Raw genomic sequence first — 22,359 nt, 5'->3', positions numbered from 1 at the left:
AGGTGTTGACTTGTTCTACACTCTGGGGCAGGACAGATGCACACAGTGGGGTGGTGTGTCATCCTCACTGCTGATGGCCCCCCCACGGCCCCTTCTGCCTATCCACCGCACTGGAGCTGGTTGGTGCTCCCCATTTCTCCACCTTGGAAGCCTACTACCCCTGGGAGGCCACCCGCACACCCCACAGCAAACAGGGGCGTGGGAGATGGAGGCTGGGCCAAGGACAGCACTGAGCAATGACGTAGTGATGCTGGCTGGGAAAGGGGGAAGAGACACAGAGAAGCAGTGCACCCGAGGCTGGGGCAAGCAGTCTTGCCTGGTGGACAAGGGTCTGAGTGGGGAGGGTGGCAGGAAGGGACCCTGGGGCCACCAGAGGAGAACCGCGGGGTCAGGGCAACATGTGCAAAGGCCCCAAGGCAGGGCATGGCCAGCAGGCAAGGCCGGAGGGTGCTGCGGGAGCCATGGTGGGCCTCCAGGCCCTGGAGGAGACTCTCAGGCTTTCACTGAGAAGGAGCGGGGGTAAGTAGGGGAGGGCAGGAGCGGACACGGTTCTGGGTAGAGAAGAGGCGGGGCTGGGAGAAGGGTCCAGGTCGGGCTGGGCTATGAAGGGCGGACAAGGGGTGCTGACACGGGGCTGGGCGGGGGAGGGCAGAGGAGTCAAGGGGGACCCCCCACAGTGAGCGAGTTCCCAAGGAGGGCCTGGGAGGAGCAGGACATCAGCAGCTCCAGGAGTTGTTGGGATCAACAAGGGGCCTGTGGACATCCCCGTGGATGTGGCCGAAGGGTTAGGAGCGTGGGACGTGGAGAGGGTACAGTGCTGGACAGTCACAGGCAGGTGCCACGGTTGGATATAGGGGGAGCAGCTTGGGCCTGGGCCCACCACCAGTGAGGCGCTGGGTGTGAGGAGGGTAGATGGAGGGTTGGCCCGCCGGGCAAGGCTGAACCCTCAGGGATCCCTAGCCTCCCTCGGAAGCTCCAGCACCATGTGCCTGACATCCCCTGACTGGGACTCCGGTCATGTTGTGTCAGCCTGTCCGTCAACCCCGCCCTCCGAGGTGTCTGGCACTTTGGACGTGACTCTGCCAAATCACCATCAGGTGCCCGTGTTCCCCCCATCCCCACCAAATCACCATCAGGTGCCCGTGAGCCTGGGAGTGCCATGCCCTGTGCTCTTGAGGCTCTGCCCATCCCACCTTACCCTGGCCGGTGCCAATGCCCAGGTGCGTCAGGTTGGCCGCGAGGTTGCCAGTGCTGCTGGAGCTGCTGAGCGCAGGGAAGGTGGGCTCCTCGGGGTCCAGTGGGGTGGGCAGTGGGGAGGGGAAGTGGATGTTGGTTAGGTCGGGCAGGGAGCCCCCCGTGTTGTGGGCAGCAGGGATCAGGGCCGTCGTGTTCTCCTGGTCGGCAGACGGGAATATGCTGGGGAGAGGCAGATGGAGGCGGGCTGAGCCCAGGCCGCGGGAGGAACCCATGGGGGACAGCAACCCATCGGGGCCACTGTGCTGGAGAAGCCACCGTAGGCGGCACCAGCAGCAGGATCCCAGAACAGCCTGGGTGGGGGCTGCAGGAAAGTCACTGGCCATGCTGGGGAGGGGAGTTGACGCCAGGGGCCAGGCTGGGGCGTGGGCTTGTGGGGGCTCTGTCGTCAAGGGGCTGGAGTGCCCCCCTGGCGAGTTTGCTGGAGGACCCCAGAGCAATGTCCCTCTTGCAGAACCTGCAGCCCAAGTGAGGGAAGGAGAACCCAGGAGAGGCACAGAGCAAGCCCTGGGACTTACTTGATTCCAGGAACCTCGCAGGACTTGGGCCTGGACCCCGCCTGAAACAGAAGACAGCAGAGGCTGAGCACCCTGCGAGGCCAGGAGACGCTCAAGCACTGGGTGTGGGTCCCACAGAAGAGGCCCCGGGTGGAGAGAGTGCCTGCTCATGCCAGGGCAAGCCGAGAGTTACACAGAGAGGGTCTCCCAACAGGTCCCTTCTCCGGCTCCCGCCCTGACAGGCACACAGGCAAGGGTCCCATGACAGGTCGGGTATCAGGCAGTCAGCAGCCACAGGGGCAGCTGGGAACGTGGGCCTGAGTTCCCCGGAGCTGTCTCTATCCTCCAGACCCTGTCCCCAGGCCATGGCAGCCAGGGTGCCCGGGTCAAGTCCCTGAGTGGCCACCAGCCTGGAGGGGAGTAAGGCCCCAAGTCCAAGGCAGGGATGGACACTGAGTCAGGGCAGCCCCAGGAGGCTTGACCGGGACGCCCTACCCACGGCTCAGGGGCCACTGCCCCTGCCTCGGGCTGAGCAGTCTCCCAGTGGTACCCGGAGGTGTGACTCCCAGCAGGCCTCTGGGGCTCTGCCAACCCTGAGTCCTGAGATATCCCTCTGCTCTGCAGGAGGCCATGATGCTCCCCACGGACCAGAGCTCAGAGGCTCCTGATGTCACATTAGTTCTCACTCCTGGCTGGAGATGCTTCCTGGACCCGTGGTATGTGGTGGGCCCCACGCGGGGGCCCCTCTATGGCATGGCCCACAGACACCTTGCACATCAAAGCCAGGGGAAGGGTTCTTCCTCCCTAAGCGATCAGAACTTCCAGCAACAGAAAGTAAATCGAGGTGAAGAGACTGCGACACGCCTCCTTGGGTTCCAGGCTATGGGGGCTGAGGAGCACCCTGTGGTCAGCCCCAGGAGCAGTGCCCAGGGAACCTTGCTGGCAGCAAGACCTGGGTTTCCTGTTCACAGACAAAGGAGGGAACCTCTTCTGATAGGGCAGGCATGACTGAACAGAGCAGAATGTTGACGGAGGGCTCGGCACCCCGTGCTTCCGCTGCCTGGGCCCTGGGGCGGGTGGAGTTCCTGGGGATTATCAGAGTTTGAGAAAGGCCTGCAGCCTGGAGGGCGGGCACTGGAGTGCACACACACCAAAGGGAAATGCAATTGGGTCCCGGTGGCGTGCGACTGGTGAGCCTTAAGCCTCTGCCGGGAAGGCAGGCGGAACGGGTTTCTACTTGGCCAGAGGCTCCTTAATTCTGAGAGTAAACATTTGCCTCATTATAGGATTTCTGCAAGGCACGAGAGGACTTTCTAAAGAACGCTTTGAAAAGCATTCCCCGAACATTCTGGAGGCGTTCATGGATTTCTGAACTGCTTAGAAATTCACCCACTGCCCTCCCCCATGGGGGTGTGCTCCCTCTGCCATTGTCCCTTGCTTCAGTGCCAGCACCACTTCTGGTGACACAAATGGACTGTGAACAACTTACTCACCTCTCTGCTGCTGGACGTTTGTTTTCCCACTTTGTTTGGGTTGTTAGAAGTTTTTTCTTTAAGAGCCAGAGTCTTGCTATGTTGCCCATGCTGGTCTCAAACTCCTGGACTCAAGCCATCCTCTCACCTTGGCCTCCTGAGTAGCTGGGGCCACAGGTGTCCGCCATCACTCCTGGCTAATTTTTAATTTTTAATTAATTTTGAAGAGATGGGGTCTTGCTATGTTGCCCAGGCTGGTCTCAACTCCTGGGCTCAAGCAGTTCTCCTGTCTTGGCCTCCCAAAGTGCTTAGAAATCTTTTTCAGTGTTTTGTTTTCCCCTGGAGTATGAAAGTCCCAGGTACTCCCTGGGCCAAACTGAAACATACAGATAGGGTTGAATGGCCCACAGGGCTGCCCACACCTGCCTCGAGAGAGAGGACACGCAGCTCTTGTGTGGCTCCTCCTCTGGACTTGCCTGCAGGTGTGTGCCCCAACGCACCTCTGTGTGGTTTATGCCTTTTCTTTTTTCTGAGTTGGAGTCTCACTCTGCCACCCAGGCTGGAGGGCAGTGGCACACTCACAGCTACTGCAGCCTCAACCTGCCCTAAGCCTTCCAAGTAGCTGGAACCACAGGGGCAAGCCACCACGCCCAGCTAATTTTTTGGTTTATTATACATGTTGCCGAAGAAAGCACAATTTTTGGGTTTATTGTAGAAACGAGGTCTCGCCAAGTTGCCCAGGCTGGTCTCGAACCCTTGGGCTCAGGCAATCCTCTAGCCTCCACTTCCTAAAGTGCTGGGATTACAGGTATAAGCCGCCATACCCGGCTGGTTTATGCCTTTTCAAATATCCTCTCCCAGGTCCCCACATGCTGGCAGAAGCAGGAGTGTCTCCTGTGCCTTCAGAATTCCTGAAAGATACACCTCCACGAGGGACAGAAGATACCTTCTCAACAAATCCCCCAGCTTGAACGTTTGGGTTGTTTCTTTTTTTTGAGTTGGAGTCTTGCTCTGTCGCCCAGACTGGAGTGCAGTGGCTGCTCCCGGTTACTGTAGCCTCGACTTGCTGGGCTCCGGCGATCCTTCCACCTCAGCCTTCCAAGTAGCTGGAACTACAGGCGCATGCTACCATGCCCGGCTGATTTTTGATTTATTGTAGAGATGAGGTCTTGCCAAGTTGCCCAGCAGGTCTCGAACCCACGGGCTCAGGCAATCCACTCACCTCAGCCTCCCAAGGCGCGGGATTACAGGCTGAGCCACCGAGCCCGGCGGGGGGGGGGGGTTTGTTTCTAGATTATTTCCAAAGCTCTGGATAAACACCTGTATACATATAGCTGTGTGCACATGCCTCACCTCCTTGTGAGTGGCTCCTTGAGGAATGCGAATCCTGGAGCAAACGCTCCTGAAGGGTTTTGTTTGTTTCTCTGAGTCAAGGTCTCACTCTGTAGACTGGGCTGGAGCTGGAGTGCCGTGGCACGGTCATGATGACCACAGCTCACTGCAGCCTCGACCTCCTGGGCTCAGGCGATCCTTCTGCCTCAGACTCCCGAGAAGCTGGGACTATAGCTCATGCCACCACACCTGGCACATTGTTTTGATTTTATGTAGAGATGAGGTCTTGCTATGCTATGTTGCCCAGGCTGGTTTTGAAACCCTGGGCTCAAGTGATCCTCCCACCTTGGCCTCCCAAAGTGCTGAGATCACAGGTGTGAGCCACATGCCCGGCCTGAAAGGCTTGTGATGCAGGCTGGTGTATCATCTCCCTCGAGGGAACGAGCAAGTTGTGTTGCATCCCTCTTATTGCCACCTGACCAGCGATGGGTTTTAATTCTTTGTGAGTTTGCCGGTTTTGCAGGCAAGCTGTTGGGGTTCTCCAAATTTGGGCCCAGGCAGATCCGAGGGTCACTCCTCAGGAAGGCGAAGCCCCTGCCCCCACGCGCCATTCTGTCCCCTTTGCCTGGACTATACTTGGAACGGAAGGAAGGCAAGGCACTTTGGAAAGCCCATGCCCTTACCTTCTTGGCATCCCACGCTTGCTTGGAAAGGCTTTCGTCTGCCTCTGAGGCAGTCTCTTCCATCCCAGGGACTGTCAACAGCAAGACTGGATGGGGGTGGGGGAGAAGCAGAATTAGAGGAGAAATCCATAGGCAGCCGCCCGCCGCACCAGAGGACACGTCCGTGACAACTGAGTCACGGCCGTGGTGAGACAGTAACTGGCAGGACCCTGACTTCTGGTGCTTGGGCTAAAGCTACAAATAAACAGGTTCCATTTTAAAAAATGTTTCCAATAAGCCAGAGAATCTGCGACTTAAAACAAAATAAAAACAAAATCTCTGGAGCCTGGAGATGCATTGGCTCTGCCTCTGCACAACTAGCCAGGCCTGGAGGCCATGGGCTGGGAACAGCTGGGATCCCCCCACCCTACTCCCAGCAGCTGCCCAGCTCCAGGTACCCACGGGGCCTGTTCTGCACCCACAATCAGTCTGAGCTGCCGGCACGCAGTGGCCGGGCCCTTCTTGGGCCACTGGCACCAAACCCAAAGGTTCAGACCCTGCCGCTCAGTGTTGGCTGGGTGGATCCCCCATGGTGGCAGTGGCCTGTGAGTTTGCCACAATACCGACTGGCCCCAGAGCAAGAGAGAAGGTGGGGACCATCTGAGGGATGGGTGGGTGGCGTCACTGGAGGCCCTGGAACCAGTCATGCCTGAAGGCCCCTTCCTTGGCCCTTTTAGTCAAGGTGATATTAAATGTTCCTTAGTTTCTTGATGCTTGTTGGAGGTTCCATTTTTTTCCACTTGTGACTGAGACAGGAAGAACCAACAAAGCTGGATGGATCGATTCCTCCTTCTTGAAACCTGGCCTGGGAGTAGGGGGAGGCGGCCAGGCCAGCCCCTCACCCTGTGACCACTTCAGCCCTACTAGGAGAGTAGGGACAGGTGACACATCCCCCTGACCCACCATTCCAAGGTCAACCGACTCTGAGCCACCAGGGTCCCTTCCATGGTGACAGTGTCCCAAGGGATGGCAACATCCTTGTACTTACCCCGAAAGCCCTGTTTGTGGGGGAACCACCGGGGAAGGCAGCAGTCTCAGAAAAGTCCCCCCTCCACCATCAGGAAGAGCAGGGAGTCCCGGGCACTGGGCCTGCCACGTCACCCAGTGTTCTACAAGCTTCTAACTGTGGGGACACCGTGTGCACACCTCGCCACTGCCACATACTGGGCTGGAACCCCAGGTGAGGATCTGGCTGCCAAACTCTCCTCGATCCCCTTGTAGATGGACACAGCCCCCGGGACCCACTGCCCCAGGGTAGTCAGCAACCAGCACTCACGCCTTAACCATTTCTGACACTCTGGCTCTGTGTAAGGGCCAGACTGCTGTGTGGGGTTTCCTGGCAATGGTCTCCCAGCAACCAAGCTCCCCTCTCTGAGTGGCGTCAACTGTTTTTCCTTCTTCCTTTTTTTGAGTTGGGGTCTCACTCTGTCGACCAGGCAGGAGTGCAGAGGCACGCTCATGGCTCACCACGGGCACTCAGATGATCCCCTCCCCTCAGCCTCTTGAGTAGCTAGGATTACGGGCACTATCACGCTCACCTAATTTTTTAATTTTTTGTAAAGATGATGCTTCGCTATGTTGCCCAAGCTGGTCTCAAACTCCTGGGTTCAAGGGATCAGTGCCACCCATTTGTGAGGTGGAGCATACCCTCCCCAAAGGTACCCTGAGGCTGCCTCTACACCTAGTCAGAAAGGCTCTGCCCAAGTTGAGGAGAGCCGCCTCCTCCCCCAGCGTAGCCAGGATGAGCCCGGGGCTGTGCCTGAGGAGGGCTCTAGGCCGCAGGGCTGGGAAGCGGTCCGGCATGCAGCCCTACTACATCGAGCTGCACCTGAAGCTGAAGGCCTGCCATTAGGCTGCTGGACATAAGCTGAGAAATGGCCTTTCTGATGGACTCGTTGCCTTCTGCATTTAAAACAAGAATCTGCATAGCCCCCAGACTTCTTGGCCATGCCACGAGTCCAGGAACGGAAGCCAACATGTGTTTGTAAGGATTGTTTTCTCTGCCTAGGAAACGCCGATGGATGCTTCCAAACCCAACTCAAGTAGCACCGCCTTGAAAGTTTCCCTGAGCCCTTCCACTTCCCCACAGCACAGTCTGAGTCTTCCCTCAAAGTTCTGTCCGGCCACAAGCTTGTGTGTGAGCACAGGTATCACCCACCGGACGCATCAGACTCCAGCAAAGATATCCAAGTCCCCTGTCCATACCTCTTTTCTGGTGTGCGTCCTGAGACGCCCCGGTAAAGGATTCTGGCTGTGTGGGCGTCATTGTGCTCTGGTGTAGGGCGGAATCAGAATTGGTCCTGAGGGGAGGGAAGAGAGAGACAGTGAGCCTTGGCTCCAGAGGAGTGAAGGGATGGTCCTGACCCCACCCAGTCTGGGACACCATGACAGACAGGGTGACAACTGGGAGTCATTTCTGTGAGATGCTGCACCTGAGCAGAGCCCTGAGGACACAGTTCTAGAAAGGACCACCAGAGGGACCATGGCTTCATCTGCAAAGCCATTGACAACTATAAGCATGGCTGCCTGTAATCCCAGCACATTGGGAGGCCAAGGTAGGAGGACTGCTTGAGCCCAGGAGTTCAAGACCAGCCTGGGCAACATAGAAAAACCTGGTCTCTAAAAAAAAAAAATTAAGTTCTTAAAAATTGAAAAGGCAGTGGAAGAGATGCCTCTTGGTTCCCAACCATCCTGTCCATCCCAGCCTTCTGCAGGCTCCTCGGCTTTACGGGGAGGATGGTGCCTTCTGCTGAAGACTCCCCAAGAGGGAGCCCTACAGGGGGCCTAGCCTCTGAGGTATGGTCCCAGCCTGTCATCGGGTCCCTTCCCGGCAGCAAACACAAATGGATGACCTTGCCCCCTGGGATGCTCTATCTGGGTGACAGGTGGAAAGGGAAGGCTTGGCGGTTCCAGAAGGAACACAGTCTCTTAGGGGCCCCCTAGCTGGGAAGACAACCTGAAGGAGTTCTTGCTTCAACCAGCCCAGTTGCTATTAAGAGTCTGGACAGGTTCCACCCTCTGCCCCCAGGGACCCTGCTTCTTGGAACCGATGATGAGAGAGGATAAGGTGACCCGATTACTCCCAGCCACAGGTGCAGGGAGGATGCCCAGAACAGCTCCCTGGCTGCCCAGCACAGTACAGGCCCAGCTGCTCATCTGGTAACTCAAGGACAGCAAGGGCCACGTGCACCGACGGGGATGTCCCAGCCACAGAGGTTTTCCTTAGAGACAGGGTTTCACTCTGTTGTCCAGACTGGAGTGCAATGACACAATCATGGCTCACCACAGCCTTGACCTCCTGGGCTAAGACAATCCTTCTGCCTCAGCCTCCCGAGTAGCTGAATCACAGGCATGCACCATCATGTCTAGCTAATTCTCTCTTTTTGTGTATGTGTGTATTTTTGTAGAGACAAGACCCAGGCTGGTTCCAAACTCCTGGGCTCAAATAATTCTCCTGCCTTGGCCTCCCCAAAGTGCTGGGATTACAGGCATGAGCCACTCACTGTGCCCGGCCTAAATGTACCATTTTAACTGTTTTTTGGTTTTTTTTCTTTTTGAGTTGGAGTCTCACTCTGTCACCCAGACTGGAGTGCAGTGGCCGCTCCCGGTCACCTCAGCCTCGACCTGCTGGGCTCCAGTGATCCTTCCACCTCAGTCTTCCAAGTAGCTGGAACTACAGGTAAGCGCTACCACGCCCGGCTAGTTTTTTGATTTATTGTAGAGATGAGGTCTCGCCAAGTTGCCCAGGTGGGTCTCGAACCCGCGGGCTCAGGCAATCCACTCACCTCAGCCTCCCAAAGGTGGGGGATTACAGGCTGAGCCACCAAGCCCGGCTCATTTTAATTGTTTTTAAGCATTAAGTCCACTCACACTGTTGTGTACCCATCGCCTGCATTATTACAATCATATTAACTACATTGTTAAGCTAGACCTTTCTAGACAATGGCATGATTTTGTCTCTTCAAGTACATTTATGTATTTTCCTCATCTCCCATCATAAATGTAGAAGAATGCTTGTATGATCACACTTTCTATTCTTTTTCTTCTTTCCCTTACTTTTGTTCTGTGTTATGATCACACATTCAGGGACTGCTGAGCATCGTGGGGCCTGTCGTGATGTGGCATTACGTGGGAAAGCAAGCCACAACACTGCACACCAATTTTGCTTAAAAACAAGTCCTAAAAGGGGAAGGAAAAATGCTGGCAGATACCCAAAGCTGCAACCTCAGTGTTGTGGGGAGAGAGCTAGTTTCTAGAAACTTCTGGATGCATCTTAGTTTTGTCATTTCTAAAGCAACTGTGCCCTGGTCCTCTGCACATAACCAGGGTGGAAGCTGGGTTTTGTGTCCAATCAGAGGGTGGGGCTGGCGCTGGCCACTGACCTCCTCCAGCTGGTGTCTGCGGGCGGCGAGAGGTACACAGTGCCGTAGGGACAGCTGTCGGCGTGTGTGAGTTAAGGGGTCGTTGTGTTGGCTCAGACCCGCCTGCACGACATGCTCTCAGCTGGGACTGCAGGGCTCAGCTGGGGGCTTGCAGGCAGCTGGGCCGGCGGGCCGGGCGTTTCCTGCTGGGCTTCCCCTCCTGGCCTTGAGTAGCCCCCGAATCCAGGGCTCCCCGGGGGTGGCCCCATCCACCTAGCACTCAGCATTCCACTAAGTGAGCACACGTGCAGGCCGCGCCCTTCCAAGGGGGCTCACTGTGAGACGGGTGGGGGTGAGGAGGGAGAGTCTGAGTTTAGCCGACCCTGATCCTGGCTCTTCATTCTGGGCCAAGGGCTTCCACAGCCCAAGGAAATGAGAATTAGAGAGCCAGCTTCCCTGTTCTGGAGAATGAGGGGCAGGGGGCCAGGAGCAGCCAGAGGCTGCTCAGACTCTGGTGATGGGGGGGCCAGCTGAGCTGGAGAGGGGCTGGTGTCTGCTGGACCCAGGCATTGAGGCCAATTCCACTCAGAGATGAAGCCTCCCTTGGATCTGTCTGGGTTTCGCTCTGACCCCTCAGCCCCACTGCCTCCAGCTGGGCTGCCCTCCATGCAGTTCCCAGGAGGGGTTCATTGGCTCACAGCCCTGCTACATGGCTCCATACTCACAGCCTGCCTGGTCCCACTGCCCAGCCGGACGTGCGAGTCCTCTGTCGTCCTATGTCAACCTCCTGAACTCTCGTCTCGGGAGTTGCTCCCTCCCTGCCTCGGACCCCAAGTCTGACTGAAGGAGCCTCACCCTGCAGGCCTGTCTCCTCTGGGATGTCCTCCCAGGTTGCCCCGGGACTGAGCCTCCCATTTGGGCCAGCCTGAGCCCATCAGGCAGAATTTCAGAGCTGACAGCAGGCAGCTCTGTCAGAGCCTACATTCACCAGCAGGGCCCAGTCCCCCGCCCGAGCCCTCCAGAAAAAAGGATATCTGCCGTCCGTGTTTATCCACCGACAGGGGCCGGCGGTGCGGGGAGCCAAGCCGGCCACGCTCCCGGTATACTCTGTCTACCAGCCCATGGTGCCGGGTGGTCCGGCTGGTGTCCAGGCCCGAGGACTGGAAGGGTGTCTGAGAGTGGGGTAGGGGATGGAAACAGAGAGAAATCCAAACAACAGTGGTCACCAGCTGCAGCTGAGACACGCCCGGCTTTGCCCTGGGGTCTGATCTCAGGGCACCCCACTCCAGAGCACGCTCGGCCATGGCTCCACAGCCTGGGATGGGCTCATTCCTTCGCCCTGGCTCCCAGGCCCCCCGAGTGCTGGGGGGCAGGGAGGGGCGCAAGCCAGGGCCCTGGGAGCCAGGGCAGCAGGCGTGCAGTGCGCTGGCATGCACAGGCCAGGCAGAGCAGCAAAGCTCGGGACCCAGCGCCGGCCGGGGGGCAGGGGTACAGCTGACTGCGGCCCTCTCCCCAGCCCTGCCAGGTGCACACCGGCCTCCGCCCTCTCTCTGCAGGCCTGGCTGGCCCCCACACCCTACATCATCCCTGGAGGGGCCCTCCCAAGAGACGGCTGCAGCTCTGGCCCAGGACTGCTGCGGGGCCCACCCGGCTGAGCCTGGCTCCCAGGAGGCAGCCTCCCCCAGCCTCGTCCTGGCGCTGCTGGGAGCCCACCAAGCACAGGCGCTTTCCGGAGCCCTGGCTCGCTGCGTGGCCACATGGGCTTCCTCCCGGCACCTGGGGCTGGCATGTGCCCAGGCCAGGCCTGCTCCCTGCCCAGCTCCATGCCCTGGGGCCGCCAGGAGCTGCCCTCACCTTCCCAGGCCCTGTGCTGCCCACTCGCCATCTGACCGAGCCGAGAGGTGGCCTCTGCCAGCTCCGGCCACGGCCAATTCCCATGCCCGGCCATCTGGCCCCTGTGCCCTTCTGCCTTCTCTGGCAGCCGAGCAAAGGTGGTTCTGATCTCAGAATGAGTCTCCCCTTCCGGAGACAGAGATGGCTAGGATTGCTGCTGTCCCCACCCATCCACATGCCGCGGCCGGAGACCAGGGCTGCCTGCTGTCCCTAGGGCCTGGAGACTCCAGAAGCTGTGTCTGGTCCAGCAAGGACTCTGCTGGTTTAGGTCTTCCTGCACTTTTGTCCCCAAAAGACCATGGATGCCTCTGGGGAGACATGAGCCCACAACAGTGAGGATGGAACCATGCTGTCCACGGCCCAGGCCCAGAAAGGCAGGGCCATTCACCTACATCCTCCCAGAGATGCCATGAAGCCCAGAGGGGAAACTGAGGCAGCCGAAGCAGAGTCAGAGGCACAATGAAGCTGGGCCGGCCACGCCTTGGTTCACCAGGTTCCACCTATGGCCTAGCTTAGGCCGCGCACACACACGTGTGTGTGCAGAGGGAGGGGCCATGCAGCTTGGGACACATGCTTGGATTCTGCTCCACTGGACCCAAACGGGGATGCGCGACTCTGGCATTTGTCCCAGCGGACCCCCAAGAATCCTGGGGTCTCTTGACGTGACCATACGCACTTCCCAAGACAGGGGTACAGACCAGATCCGTTTCCGTTTGGAGGATGGGACACCTCCCTGGGAGCCGCGGGGCGGCCACTCGGGGAGCCCAGGGATACCCAGCGCCCACACACGGGTCGGGGTCTCGCAGGCTGGCGCCAGGGACACCACGGCCTCAGCCTGGGGGCTCATTTACCAGAGAGACAGGAGCTGTTGCCAGGGCCTCCCCCAGAAATCCGCTGGGCTGAAAATGCAAAGAACCAAGACTTTGAGATACGTGGGACCCCCTGGGCTGCAGCCTTGGGCGACAGATGCCCAACAGGGCCCTGTGCCCCTCGCCCCCCAAGTGGGGCTGAGCTGGAGGTGCCCAGATGGAGGCTCTCCTCCAGAGAAGAGCAATGTAGGGACTCGGAGGGGGAGGATGGGAAGAGGAGAGGAGACACCCCCAGAAGGGCTTTAACAGAGCGCACCAAATCAGTGATGGCCTGTAAGAGTGCCCAACAAGGAGCCGGGAGTCAGCCTGGGACTCCTGCCCTGTCCCAGTGGAGTGCGGGTGGGGAGGGGGCTGGAGGTGATGGCTCCGCCTGGCCGATCTAGGAACAGGGCTGTGTTCCGGAAGGTTTCCCAGCAGTAGGGAGGCTGTGTGACCATGAGGGGACCAACCTGGGGACGGTCCCGACTCACAGGCCAATTCCCCTGCCCCTGCTTCCAACCACAGCCTGGGACCAGGGACCAGGAGCATCATGGACCTTATCTCTGGTGATTCATGATAAGGCCATGCACTGCTGTGCGGCCAGCAGGAGCCGCGCTGCGTGGGTCTCTGCCAAGAAATGTCTGCAGACAAGTGGGGTCAGGCTGCTGGGCCTCCTTCTGAGAACTGCTGGGCTTGCGGATTAGTGAGGTGGGACAGAGCCAAGCCCCAGTGGCCCCAAGCAGTTCCTGCTCCGCACAGCCGGCCAACAGGTGGAGCGGCTGCCGGACGCTCCCGGCCAGACCCAGGGCTCGCTGCAGGGTCTGCTGGCAGGGGCGGGCTGGGGGCAGGATGAGTGCTGGAGGAGCTCCGTTTCCTCTGGTTCCAGGCTAGAAAAGGCGGGGCGGGGAGGGCTGGCAACTGTCCGCAGCACCGGCCTGGCAGAAGGAGAGCAGGGGCAGGGCTCACCTGGAAGGGCAGGTCCATGGTGCCACTCCCGATCTGGTTCACGTTGGGCAGTGACCCGCCGTAGTACTGGCCACGGCTCGGGCCCAGCTGCAGATACTGGGACTTCTGGAGCTGAAGCTGCAGAGAAAAGCCAGCAGCTGTGGTGGGCGGGACGCCCCCAGCACATCCCCCAAGCCCCCGGTCCAAGGGTACCAGACACACCTGGTCCAGAAGGGGTTGGATGCTCGTGTCTCAGGTTCTCAAAGAAACCAAGTGTCCCTCTACCCAAAATGGCAGATTCAAGAGCCCGGGCCCAGTTGCGGTCCCAAAACCCCCACCGTGAACAGGGGCATAGGCTGTCTTGCGGGTTGCTCCAGCCAGTTAGTGGATGTGCAGGCAAGGGTCTGGTGGGCTTGGGCCTGCCAAGGAGGCCCCTCGCAGTCCAGGAAGCCACTTCCCACCACAGCCAGGGGCTGCGAACTGACAGCCCAGATGCGAGAGAGCCTCCCCACAGGCCTCAATCAGAGGGGTTTCTGGAAAGCAGTGCTGGCCTTCAGAGTAGGGGCTTGTAATCTTCACACAGGACTGGGTCAGGCCCAGGCTGAACTCTAGGAGATCCTGCTCGAGACCCCCGCCTCCTTCTGTGTGTTCCACTGGCCTCAGCTGAGCGCCCAGCTGAGGCCCAGCTGAGCGCCAGCATCAGGGTGCCACTCCTGCTGGTAACTTCCCTGCTGAACAGGGCTCAGAGCCAGGGCTCCCCAACCGGTATGCCACCTTAAAGCGGGGCTGGAACCTGCCCTTGGCCCTCTCACACAGCTGATGCCAATTTTCTGGGAATGGATGCTCTGGCCCAGGCAGCATGACCCATGGCGCTGGGGATGCCAGTCCACGCAGCCGGGGAAGGCCATCAAAAGTTTGAGGCGGTAGCCGGGCACACGGGGAGGGTGGGTGGTGCTCTAGCCCCAGCAGGGACGGTTGCTAGGGTGGACACTGTGTACACAACAGGGCCGGCTTGCATTCCCTCACAAGCAGCTCCTGGCAGTGCTCTGAGTGCCGGCCGCCCCCAGCTTCCTGGGGGGCCCTGGACACTGGAAGGGAAGTGGAGTCGGGAACTGGCCGCCCGCCCAGCCCAGCACCTCGCCCAGGTAAACAGCTGTTTCCTGCAGGCGGCAGTGGGGCCGATGGTGAGATTAGCCTCGTGCATTCTCGAGCGGCTCTTGGGGGCCTCTGAGGCCTCCCAGGGTCTGTGCTAGGAGGCCTCAGCTCTCAGGGGCCACTGGCCAGAGCGCCCACCATGGACGCCCACTATGTCCCCCTAGAAGTCATGCCAGATGGGACAGGCCAGCCCCAGGCTGGGGTAGGCGCGGTTGTGGGGGTCCCCACGGCTCCTGGCCTCACCGCTGCCTGGGAGCAGGTCACCTCTAACCTCCCATGACCTCCCACATCCTTGTGTCTGAGCTGCGCAGTAGGAACCTGGGCCACGTCCATCTCTCACTGATCACATGTCCCCTTGTGGGTCTCGGTTTCCCCTCCCTGGAGTGAGTCGTGCAGGAAGTGCTCACACCACACACCCTTTCCACACAGGCTGATTTGCTAGCTCCTGGGAGACCAATATCAGGCTAGAACCCCCGGCAGTGTCTGGTTTGCAACTGTGTCTCCAGGGCAGAGGAGGCCTGGCACTCAGGGATGACTGAAAGGACAGGACAGCAGGACATTCGTGGTTCCCCACCCCATTGCCTAAGCCTTTGTATCCCCGGACTTTGTAGTGCAGTCTGTGGGTCTGGAACAGATGTCACAGGGGCACTCTGCTCTTCCTTGGGGGACCCCACACTCATGCTTGGCTGCACATGGGCTTGTGTTGTAAAGCACTGACGTGGCCCAAAGGAAGGTCTGGCCTCTGTCCCCTGGGAAGTGACCTCAAACCATACCGGACAGTCTTCACGCTGTGACCTGGGGCAAGGCCAGGGGCCACAGTCAATATCAGCTCAATGTTGGCTATGTTTGAAGGACCAGCCCTCAATAAAGACCCTGGACACTGAGACTTGGGGCACCCCTGGCTGGCTGCGCTCCACGTCACATGCCGATCCTGGGGAATTATGGGCTGCCCACTAACTCCAGAGCAGCGACAGGCAGCAGCCCCAGCCCAGCCCCCCTTGCCTGAGCTCTATGCCTCTTCCTTAGATGATCCCATCTGGGTTCTTTCACTATGAGAAACTATAAGGGGCAAATGTAATGGCTTCCAGTGAGTTCTGTGAATCCTTCCAGTGAGCTGTCAAGCCAGAGGACGGTCTTGGGGATGCCCAGCTCTGCAGAAGCAGACCATCCTCCCAGGCTTGCTGGAACTCCTGGGAATGGGGTCCTCCCTTCAGGGTTCCAGAGTAATGAGACGCCAACCTGGGCTCTACCCCACAGACCTCCCGCCTCAGTGATGCTGCTGGACAGGAAACAAGTTCAAAGTTCACCTCTTCCCACAGCCAAGTCATAGTCCCTTGCTCTGCCCTTCATCCAAGTGGCACCACCACCCCCTCCACTCTGCTCCCGCAAACCACAGAGACTTGCCGACACAGAGTCACAAACCCAACGGCCCAAGCCTGTCGCCCAGCAGCACTGCTGGTAGAATCCACAAGTGTTCTAGATGGGATCCCCAGGCACTCAGGTAGCAGACCACAAGGTGGCTGGAGGTTGGCCTGACCTGTGACCTGCCCTGTAGCTGCCCAGACACCACTGTCATGGAAGTCTCTTGGCCAAGCTGCCGGGGGCCTGCAGCCCATGTTGGCTCCTGTCTCCATGGATGACAGCACCTGCCCCAGCTGTTACTCAGGCTTGTAGTCCTTGCATTCCTCTAACATGTGTTTTTGTTTTGTTTTGTTTTGACTTGGAGTCTCACTCTGTTGCCCAGGCTGGAGTGCAGTGGCACATTCACAGCCATTCCAGCATCTACCTGCTGGGCTCCGGCGGTCCTCCCACCTTAGCCTTCCAAGTAGCTGGAACTACAGGCGTGTGCTAACACATCCAGCTAATTTTTGATTTATTGTAGAGATGAGGCCTTGCCATGTTGCCCGGGCTGGTCTCGAACCTGTGTGCCAGGAAATCCACTCTCTTTGGTCTTCCAGAGTGCTGGGATTATAGGCTAAGCCACCGAGCCTGGCCAACATTAAGCACCTACTGCATGCATCTAACAGAAGGGATATGCACAGGTGCAGCCCTCTTGGAACTTGGATGCTCGCGTACGTGGGAAAGAAGGAAGGAAGGATATGTTGTGCTGACTGGTTCAGGATAAACAGGCTTCTGACTTGGATAAGTAGCCTGGCAGTCTTCCCGGGGAAGGTAGTGCCAGTACTAAGTGAGCACTTCCAGATGCCCCAAGTTGCAGGAAGGTGTGAGGAGTAGAGTGGGGTGGAGCCCGTGGACACACCAGGCTCAGATTCTGGGATGAAGGACCAACCCCCAGCAAAAGTAGCTCAGAGCGGTCCCTACCTACAGGGATAGGTGCTGTTTTTTTTTGTTTGTTTGGAGTCAGGGTCTCTATCCACTGGACTGCAGTGGTACAATCCTGGCTCACTGTAGCCTCAATCTCCTGGGCTCAGGTGATCCTCCCGCCTCAGCCTCCACAGTAGCTGGGAAGACAGCACCACCATGCTTAGCTAATGTTTTTATTTTTTGTAGAGACAGGGCCCTGCTATGTTGCTGGTCTTGAATTCCTGGGCTCAAGTGATTCTCCTGACTCAGCTTCCCAAAGTGCTGGGATTACATGTGTGAACCATCACACCTGGCTGAGAGATGTCTCTTAAATTGACACTGCCTATGATTTACCTCTGAGGGAGACAGGAGAGGCAGGGCCAGAAAAAAAACAGAGTCCAGGTGCAGTGGCTCATACCTGTAATTCTGGCACTTTGGGAGGCTGAGGAGGGAAGACTGCTTGAGTCCAGGAGTTTGAGACCAGCCTAGGCAACATAGCAAGACTTTGTCTCTACAAAAAAATTTAAAAATTAGCTGGGCATGATGGCGTGTACCCATAGCCCCAACTACTCGGGAAGCTGAGGCAGGAGGATTGCCTGAGTCCGGGAGGTCAATTCTGCAATGAGCTGTGGTCATGCCACTGCACTCCAGCCTGGGTGACAGAGTAAGACCCTGACCCACAAAAAAAAAAAAGAAAGAAATGAGTGTATTAGCATGTGAGTGAGTGAATGAATGAGTGCATAAACAAATGAATGAACTAACACTGCTGTCCTACTCTCTAGCGCTGACCTTCACAAGCCAGGTGACAGGCAGGGCTGGAAGCTACATGAGCAGCGGAGGTTAGAACCCAGCAGGTCCTGGGCGGCAGCTTGAACACCCCCTTCCTCGATGGGTTCCAGCGGGCTCAGGTGATCTTGATACACAACCCTCACTCAGGGTGGCAGCTGGCTCCGCAGGGATCCTCCAGGAGGTGCCACAGCTCCCAGCTGCCCTGTATGGAGGCTCAGGGCCCATGTGGGGCTGGAATGCCCCCACACCCATCCTCACAGCCGTCAACAAGAGAGGCCACAGTCAAGAGGCTGTCACAGGAATGGGGGAGCTGTGGCCCCAGGGACCCCATCAACTCACAGTGGGTCAGACAGACCGGGGTCCTGATGAGGTCCCCCAACTGTGAGGGCAGACCCCACCTGAGAGCCTGGCACTCGTGACCCACACCTCCAGCCCAGCCTTCCAGCCCTCACCCCTCCAGCCACCCCAAGCCCCAGAATGCCCCAAACTTATGCCCCAGTCCCCACGCAGGGCCTTGACCTGCAACAGCCACCTCCACCCCTTCTTAGAGGGATCTCCCCAAGTCACTGTCGCACCAGCCTTCAGCTTTGCCATCTTAGTCCAGCTTTATTGTGAAGTTTTAGATTTACAGCAGAACTGCAAAGAAGGTCAAGTGGTGCTGCAGAAAGCCCCCTGCGCAGCTTCCCATAAGGCGAACCTCCTGTCACTGGGGTATACACGTCAAAACTAAGACCACACCTCAGTCTGCCTGGCTCACTGACCTCCTGGGCTGTCTGTGTGCCCCCGGTCTCAGGGCTGCTTCATCACAATAACCATGACTGAAACACCTTCGCCTCTGAACCTGCCTGCTCTTCTGTGTCCTGATCCCCCGCAGGGCACACCTGAGCCCTGTGGTCTCTCGGCCACTGTTGTCCAGTGCCAGGGCTGTGTGGCCACCATGGCCCCTTGGGAAGCCTCCTGTCCAGCCTTCCTCCCATCTGCTGGCTGTAGCCCGGATCCTTCCAGAACACGAGCCCCCAGCTGTGGACCTCAAACCCTCTCAGGTTTGAACCAACTCTCAGAGCAGGTGGGCCCCAGATGTCAGAGGGGGTGAAGAGTCCCGTGTTGTCCCTGCTGCACGTCAGGGTCCTGAGTCTCCTGGAATGGCAACTAGAACTGGGGTTACGGGAGATGCCAACTGGTGTGCCCAAGTACCTGGCACAGGGCACGGAGCCCCTCCGAGTCTCAGCACATCAACACAGCACGACAGCCTGGCCGTAGCATCCTGGGACTGCCTGGGTACCATGAACTGGGTGGCTTAAAACAACAGTTTATCCTCTCACAACCCACGAGACTGAAGTCCAGGTCAAGGTGGGCAGGGCTGGCTCCTTCTGGAGGCTGGGCGAGAAGGATCTATCCTTGCCTCTCTCCTGCCTCTAAGGCTCTGGGTGCTCCTTGGCTGTGGCCACACTGCTCTATCTCTGCCTGGTCACCACATGGACTTCTCCCTTCCTGCTGCCTCAAGCTTCCCTCTCCTTCCGCTCTTAATCACACCAGTCACTGGACGCAGGGCCACCATCATCCAGGACAGTCACATCTAGAAACCCTAGACGACATCTGCAGAGACCCCATCTCCAAATACAGTGGACCCCTGTGCAATGCAGGGGTCAGGGGTGCCAACCCCCGGCACAGTTGAGAATCCAGGAGTGACTTTTGGCTCCCCCAAAACTTAACTGCAAATGGCCTCCTACTGTGGACTAGAAGCCTCACCAGCAACGCCAATGGTCAAGAACTTGCCTTGCATGCTCGCACAAGGTAGGCCGGAGAAGAGTGGGGCTACTAGGAAAATCCTGAAAGAAGAGGCATTTCCTGTCCATGAGGTGGATCACCACAGAGAGTTACATCCTTATCATCTTCATGTTGAGAAGTGGAGGAAGAAGGAGAGGAGGGGGAGGAGGGGCGGGGAGGAGGGGGAGCTGGTCTTGCTGTCTCGGGGGTGGCGGAGGCAGACAAAAATCCGAGTATATGTGACCGAGTCAAGCCCATGTGGTTCAAGGGTCAACTGTCAGCCCACACTCCCAGGCTCTGAGTGAGGATGTGGATATGTTTTGGAGGACACAATTCACCCCACTACAGGCAGTCCTGGTACACGCCACTCTCCAGATGGGAAAACCAAGGCCCCAGATGCCTGGAACGCCATGCCTGTGTTACCCTACCCACATCCAGGGTAACACAGGGCACACATCCCTTCCAGGGCACACATCCCTTCCTGGGACACACGAGAGTCACAGAGGCCACACCTGTGTCAGACAGGTGCTCCCCAGCCTCTGTGGAGGTGCCAGTGATGCAGTGTGAACACGGAAGCTTCCAATCAGAGCACCAGCTCAGTGAAGATCCAGCATGTGGCTGCAGGGACCCCTGTCCCAATACAGCCTGTGCTGGTGCTCCTGCACACAGTCCTTCCTCCCACCTGACCCCCTCCAGAGACCCATGTACAGGGCGGCTCCTCAAGACCCTCACCCCAGAGAACACTCGGCCTGTGTCCATACCTATACCTGTCGCGTCTGCACCCGTCCTCCAGTCCAGCATGTCCACAGGGCTGGTGGCCCGGGGGAGGCCGGGTGTGATATGGCTCGGTCACTTCCGATGTGGAGGTGCTCAGGTAGCCCCAGGACACTGCTACCCCCACCAGCACCTCCTGGCCCCTATCTGCAGATGGAGCCAGGCGTGGTCAGGCGGCAGTGATTGTCATGGCAACTGGCCAACCTTCCAACAAGACCGAGGGGAGAGGTGGGCTGATGGCTGAGCTCTGCCCTGCAAAGCCATAGCAGTATGGGGGGCCAGGAGGTACTGCATGCTCTGGGCAGGCTCCAGTTTCCCCCTTACATCCAAGGCCTTTGAGGTCTGGCCACCTCTAGGAGCTACAAGCCTCTGCCTCAGCTCCCACAGCTGGGCCTGTCATACCAACACTGCCCTCCCCAGGGACCGTCCTCTCCTCAGCTCACTGAGGTCCCACTGACCGAGGCCTGTCCGTCTCCTTCCATCAGACTGTCAGCCCCATGGGGCCTGGCACATGGTGGCACTCAGCATGTGTATGGCAGACGAGCAACCAGACAGGAATGAACATTTGGCACAGGAATGGCTCCCAGACGCACTCCCGGATGCCCAGGCAGGGGCCATGCTTCTCCCGAGATCACCCGCAGTCAAGACAAGGAGACTGAGCGCCAGGAAGAACAGATGACAGCCTGAGAGCAACGGCAGCCCTGAGAGCCCCCAGGAGAGGGAGGCAGGAGCGAACACTTCCTGAATCCAGCACCAGCGTGCCTGCTGGGACCCCAGGCGCTGGCGAGGACCGGGGGATGCACATAGCCTGGTCCTGTAGCCCCCCATCCAGGGCAGGGGGCCCGGAGCGAGGTCTTCTGTGGGGGTACTCCCTGCAAGGGAGGAAGGCTCTGGGTTCCCCATGTGTCCTAGCAGCTGTGGGCTATGGACCCGCCCACAGGACAGTGCCCGTGTCACCACCAATCCATGCTGTCTGGGGCCACGGCTGACCCAACCCCAGCCAGGCCAATGGTTGGGCATCAGCCCCTGCATGGTGCCTGCCGCCTGCACTAGCCTGGCTTCCCCCCCAGAGGGCTGCCCGATGGCATCCCCCCTCCCTTCCCAGACTCAGCCCAGTGCTGGGCACTGTCGGGGGACATGGTGGCCGCCAGACCGACGAGGCCCATGGCCCAGAATGGGGGAGCAGAGGACGAATCAAAAGGCAAGCAGGTGACATGGGGCTCAGGTGGGGCTGGCCGCACTGGGTAGAGGGCAGAGACACGGCTGGGAAGGCCTCAAGGGGAGGCAACAGCAGGTGCAAAGGCTCCAGGCCTGGGCACACAGGGTCTAGGACGGTGCTGGCAATGGGAGAGAAGGCCATCGGTATCCACAGCCAGGCCCAAACACCCGCCCCACGGCTCCAGGCCAGCCCCACAGCCCTGTCACTGCCCTGCCTCAGCTCTGCCGGGGGACACGCCGCCTGCTCCTTGCAGCTGAGACCTCGGATCCCCAATGAGGCCTGCAGGCTGGCGCCCCTTGGTCAGAGCCCTCACCATCACCCAGCTCCGTGGGGCCGCTGCCGGAACCGCCCTGCGTGACGCAGAATGGCCGAGGGGAACACAACTGTGGGCTGGCTTCTCACCAGACATACCAGCAAAGGTGGCGTGCCCCACACCCGGAGGGGGCCAATCCCAGAATGAGAGAAGGACGTGAGCCCCAAGGCCTCTGCCCAGGCCCAGGTGTCCCAGTCTCCCTGAGTTGGGGCAAAGGCTTCTGCTCCCAATGTGAGGCAGCAGGTGCCTCGCCCGTCTCACGCTTGAATCGCCCTCTTTGTTCCTCCAGGGGCCAAGCAAAGCACCCCAACTGATACGCTCCCCAACTGCACATACTGGGGTCACAAGGTTATGCCCAGAGCCTCACCTCAGGAGCAAGGGATGCCTGTGGCCCACCATGACAGGTGCCCTGACCAGGCTGTCTTGCCACATGCCGGGCCACTCACAAGGGGGACTGTGATGAGGATGGGTCAGAGGGCAGGGTAGGGACAGCCACCAGGAACACACCAACGTGCCACTGGTCACTGCTGTGGTCGGACCCCCAAGAATGGAACAGTCTGGTAAAAGGGGTTGCTGAAGCCAGGCTCAGTGGCTCAGCCTGCAATCTCGCGTCTTGGGAGGCTGAGGTGAGTAGGATTGCCTGAGCCTGCGGGTTCGAGACCCGCCTGGGCAACTTGGCAAGACCTCATCTCTACAATAAATCAAAAATCAGCT

The 22,359-nt window shown here is 58.9% G+C and overlaps 1 protein-coding gene across 1 annotated transcript in view; it reads right to left on the bottom strand.

Moving 5' to 3' along the window:
• The window catches only part of CRTC1 (CREB regulated transcription coactivator 1), a 52,305-nt gene that overhangs the window by 13,043 nt on the left and 16,903 nt on the right, over window positions 1–22,359 (bottom strand). The window contains exons 2-9 of the mRNA XM_021708214.1: window positions 13,346–13,462; window positions 12,383–12,430; window positions 10,673–10,810; window positions 9,660–9,721; window positions 7,483–7,577; window positions 5,239–5,324; window positions 1,773–1,813; window positions 1,199–1,416 (exon numbers count right to left, since the gene is read on the bottom strand). Coding sequence (XP_021563889.1) covers window positions 1,199–1,416; window positions 1,773–1,813; window positions 5,239–5,324; window positions 7,483–7,577; window positions 9,660–9,721; window positions 10,673–10,810; window positions 12,383–12,430; window positions 13,346–13,462 — 805 coding nt within the window. The remainder of the gene's footprint in view (window positions 1–1,198; window positions 1,417–1,772; window positions 1,814–5,238; window positions 5,325–7,482; window positions 7,578–9,659; window positions 9,722–10,672; window positions 10,811–12,382; window positions 12,431–13,345; window positions 13,463–22,359) is intronic.

The sequence above is a fragment of the Carlito syrichta genome, unplaced genomic scaffold (genome assembly GCF_000164805.1).
Source record: "Carlito syrichta isolate Samal-C Ts95f unplaced genomic scaffold, Tarsius_syrichta-2.0.1 Scaffold135577, whole genome shotgun sequence".
In the NCBI taxonomy this organism is placed as follows: Eukaryota; Metazoa; Chordata; class Mammalia; order Primates; family Tarsiidae; genus Carlito; species Carlito syrichta.
Note: the sequence above shows the minus strand (reverse complement) of the source record. Positions and strands in the feature narration are given on the sequence as shown.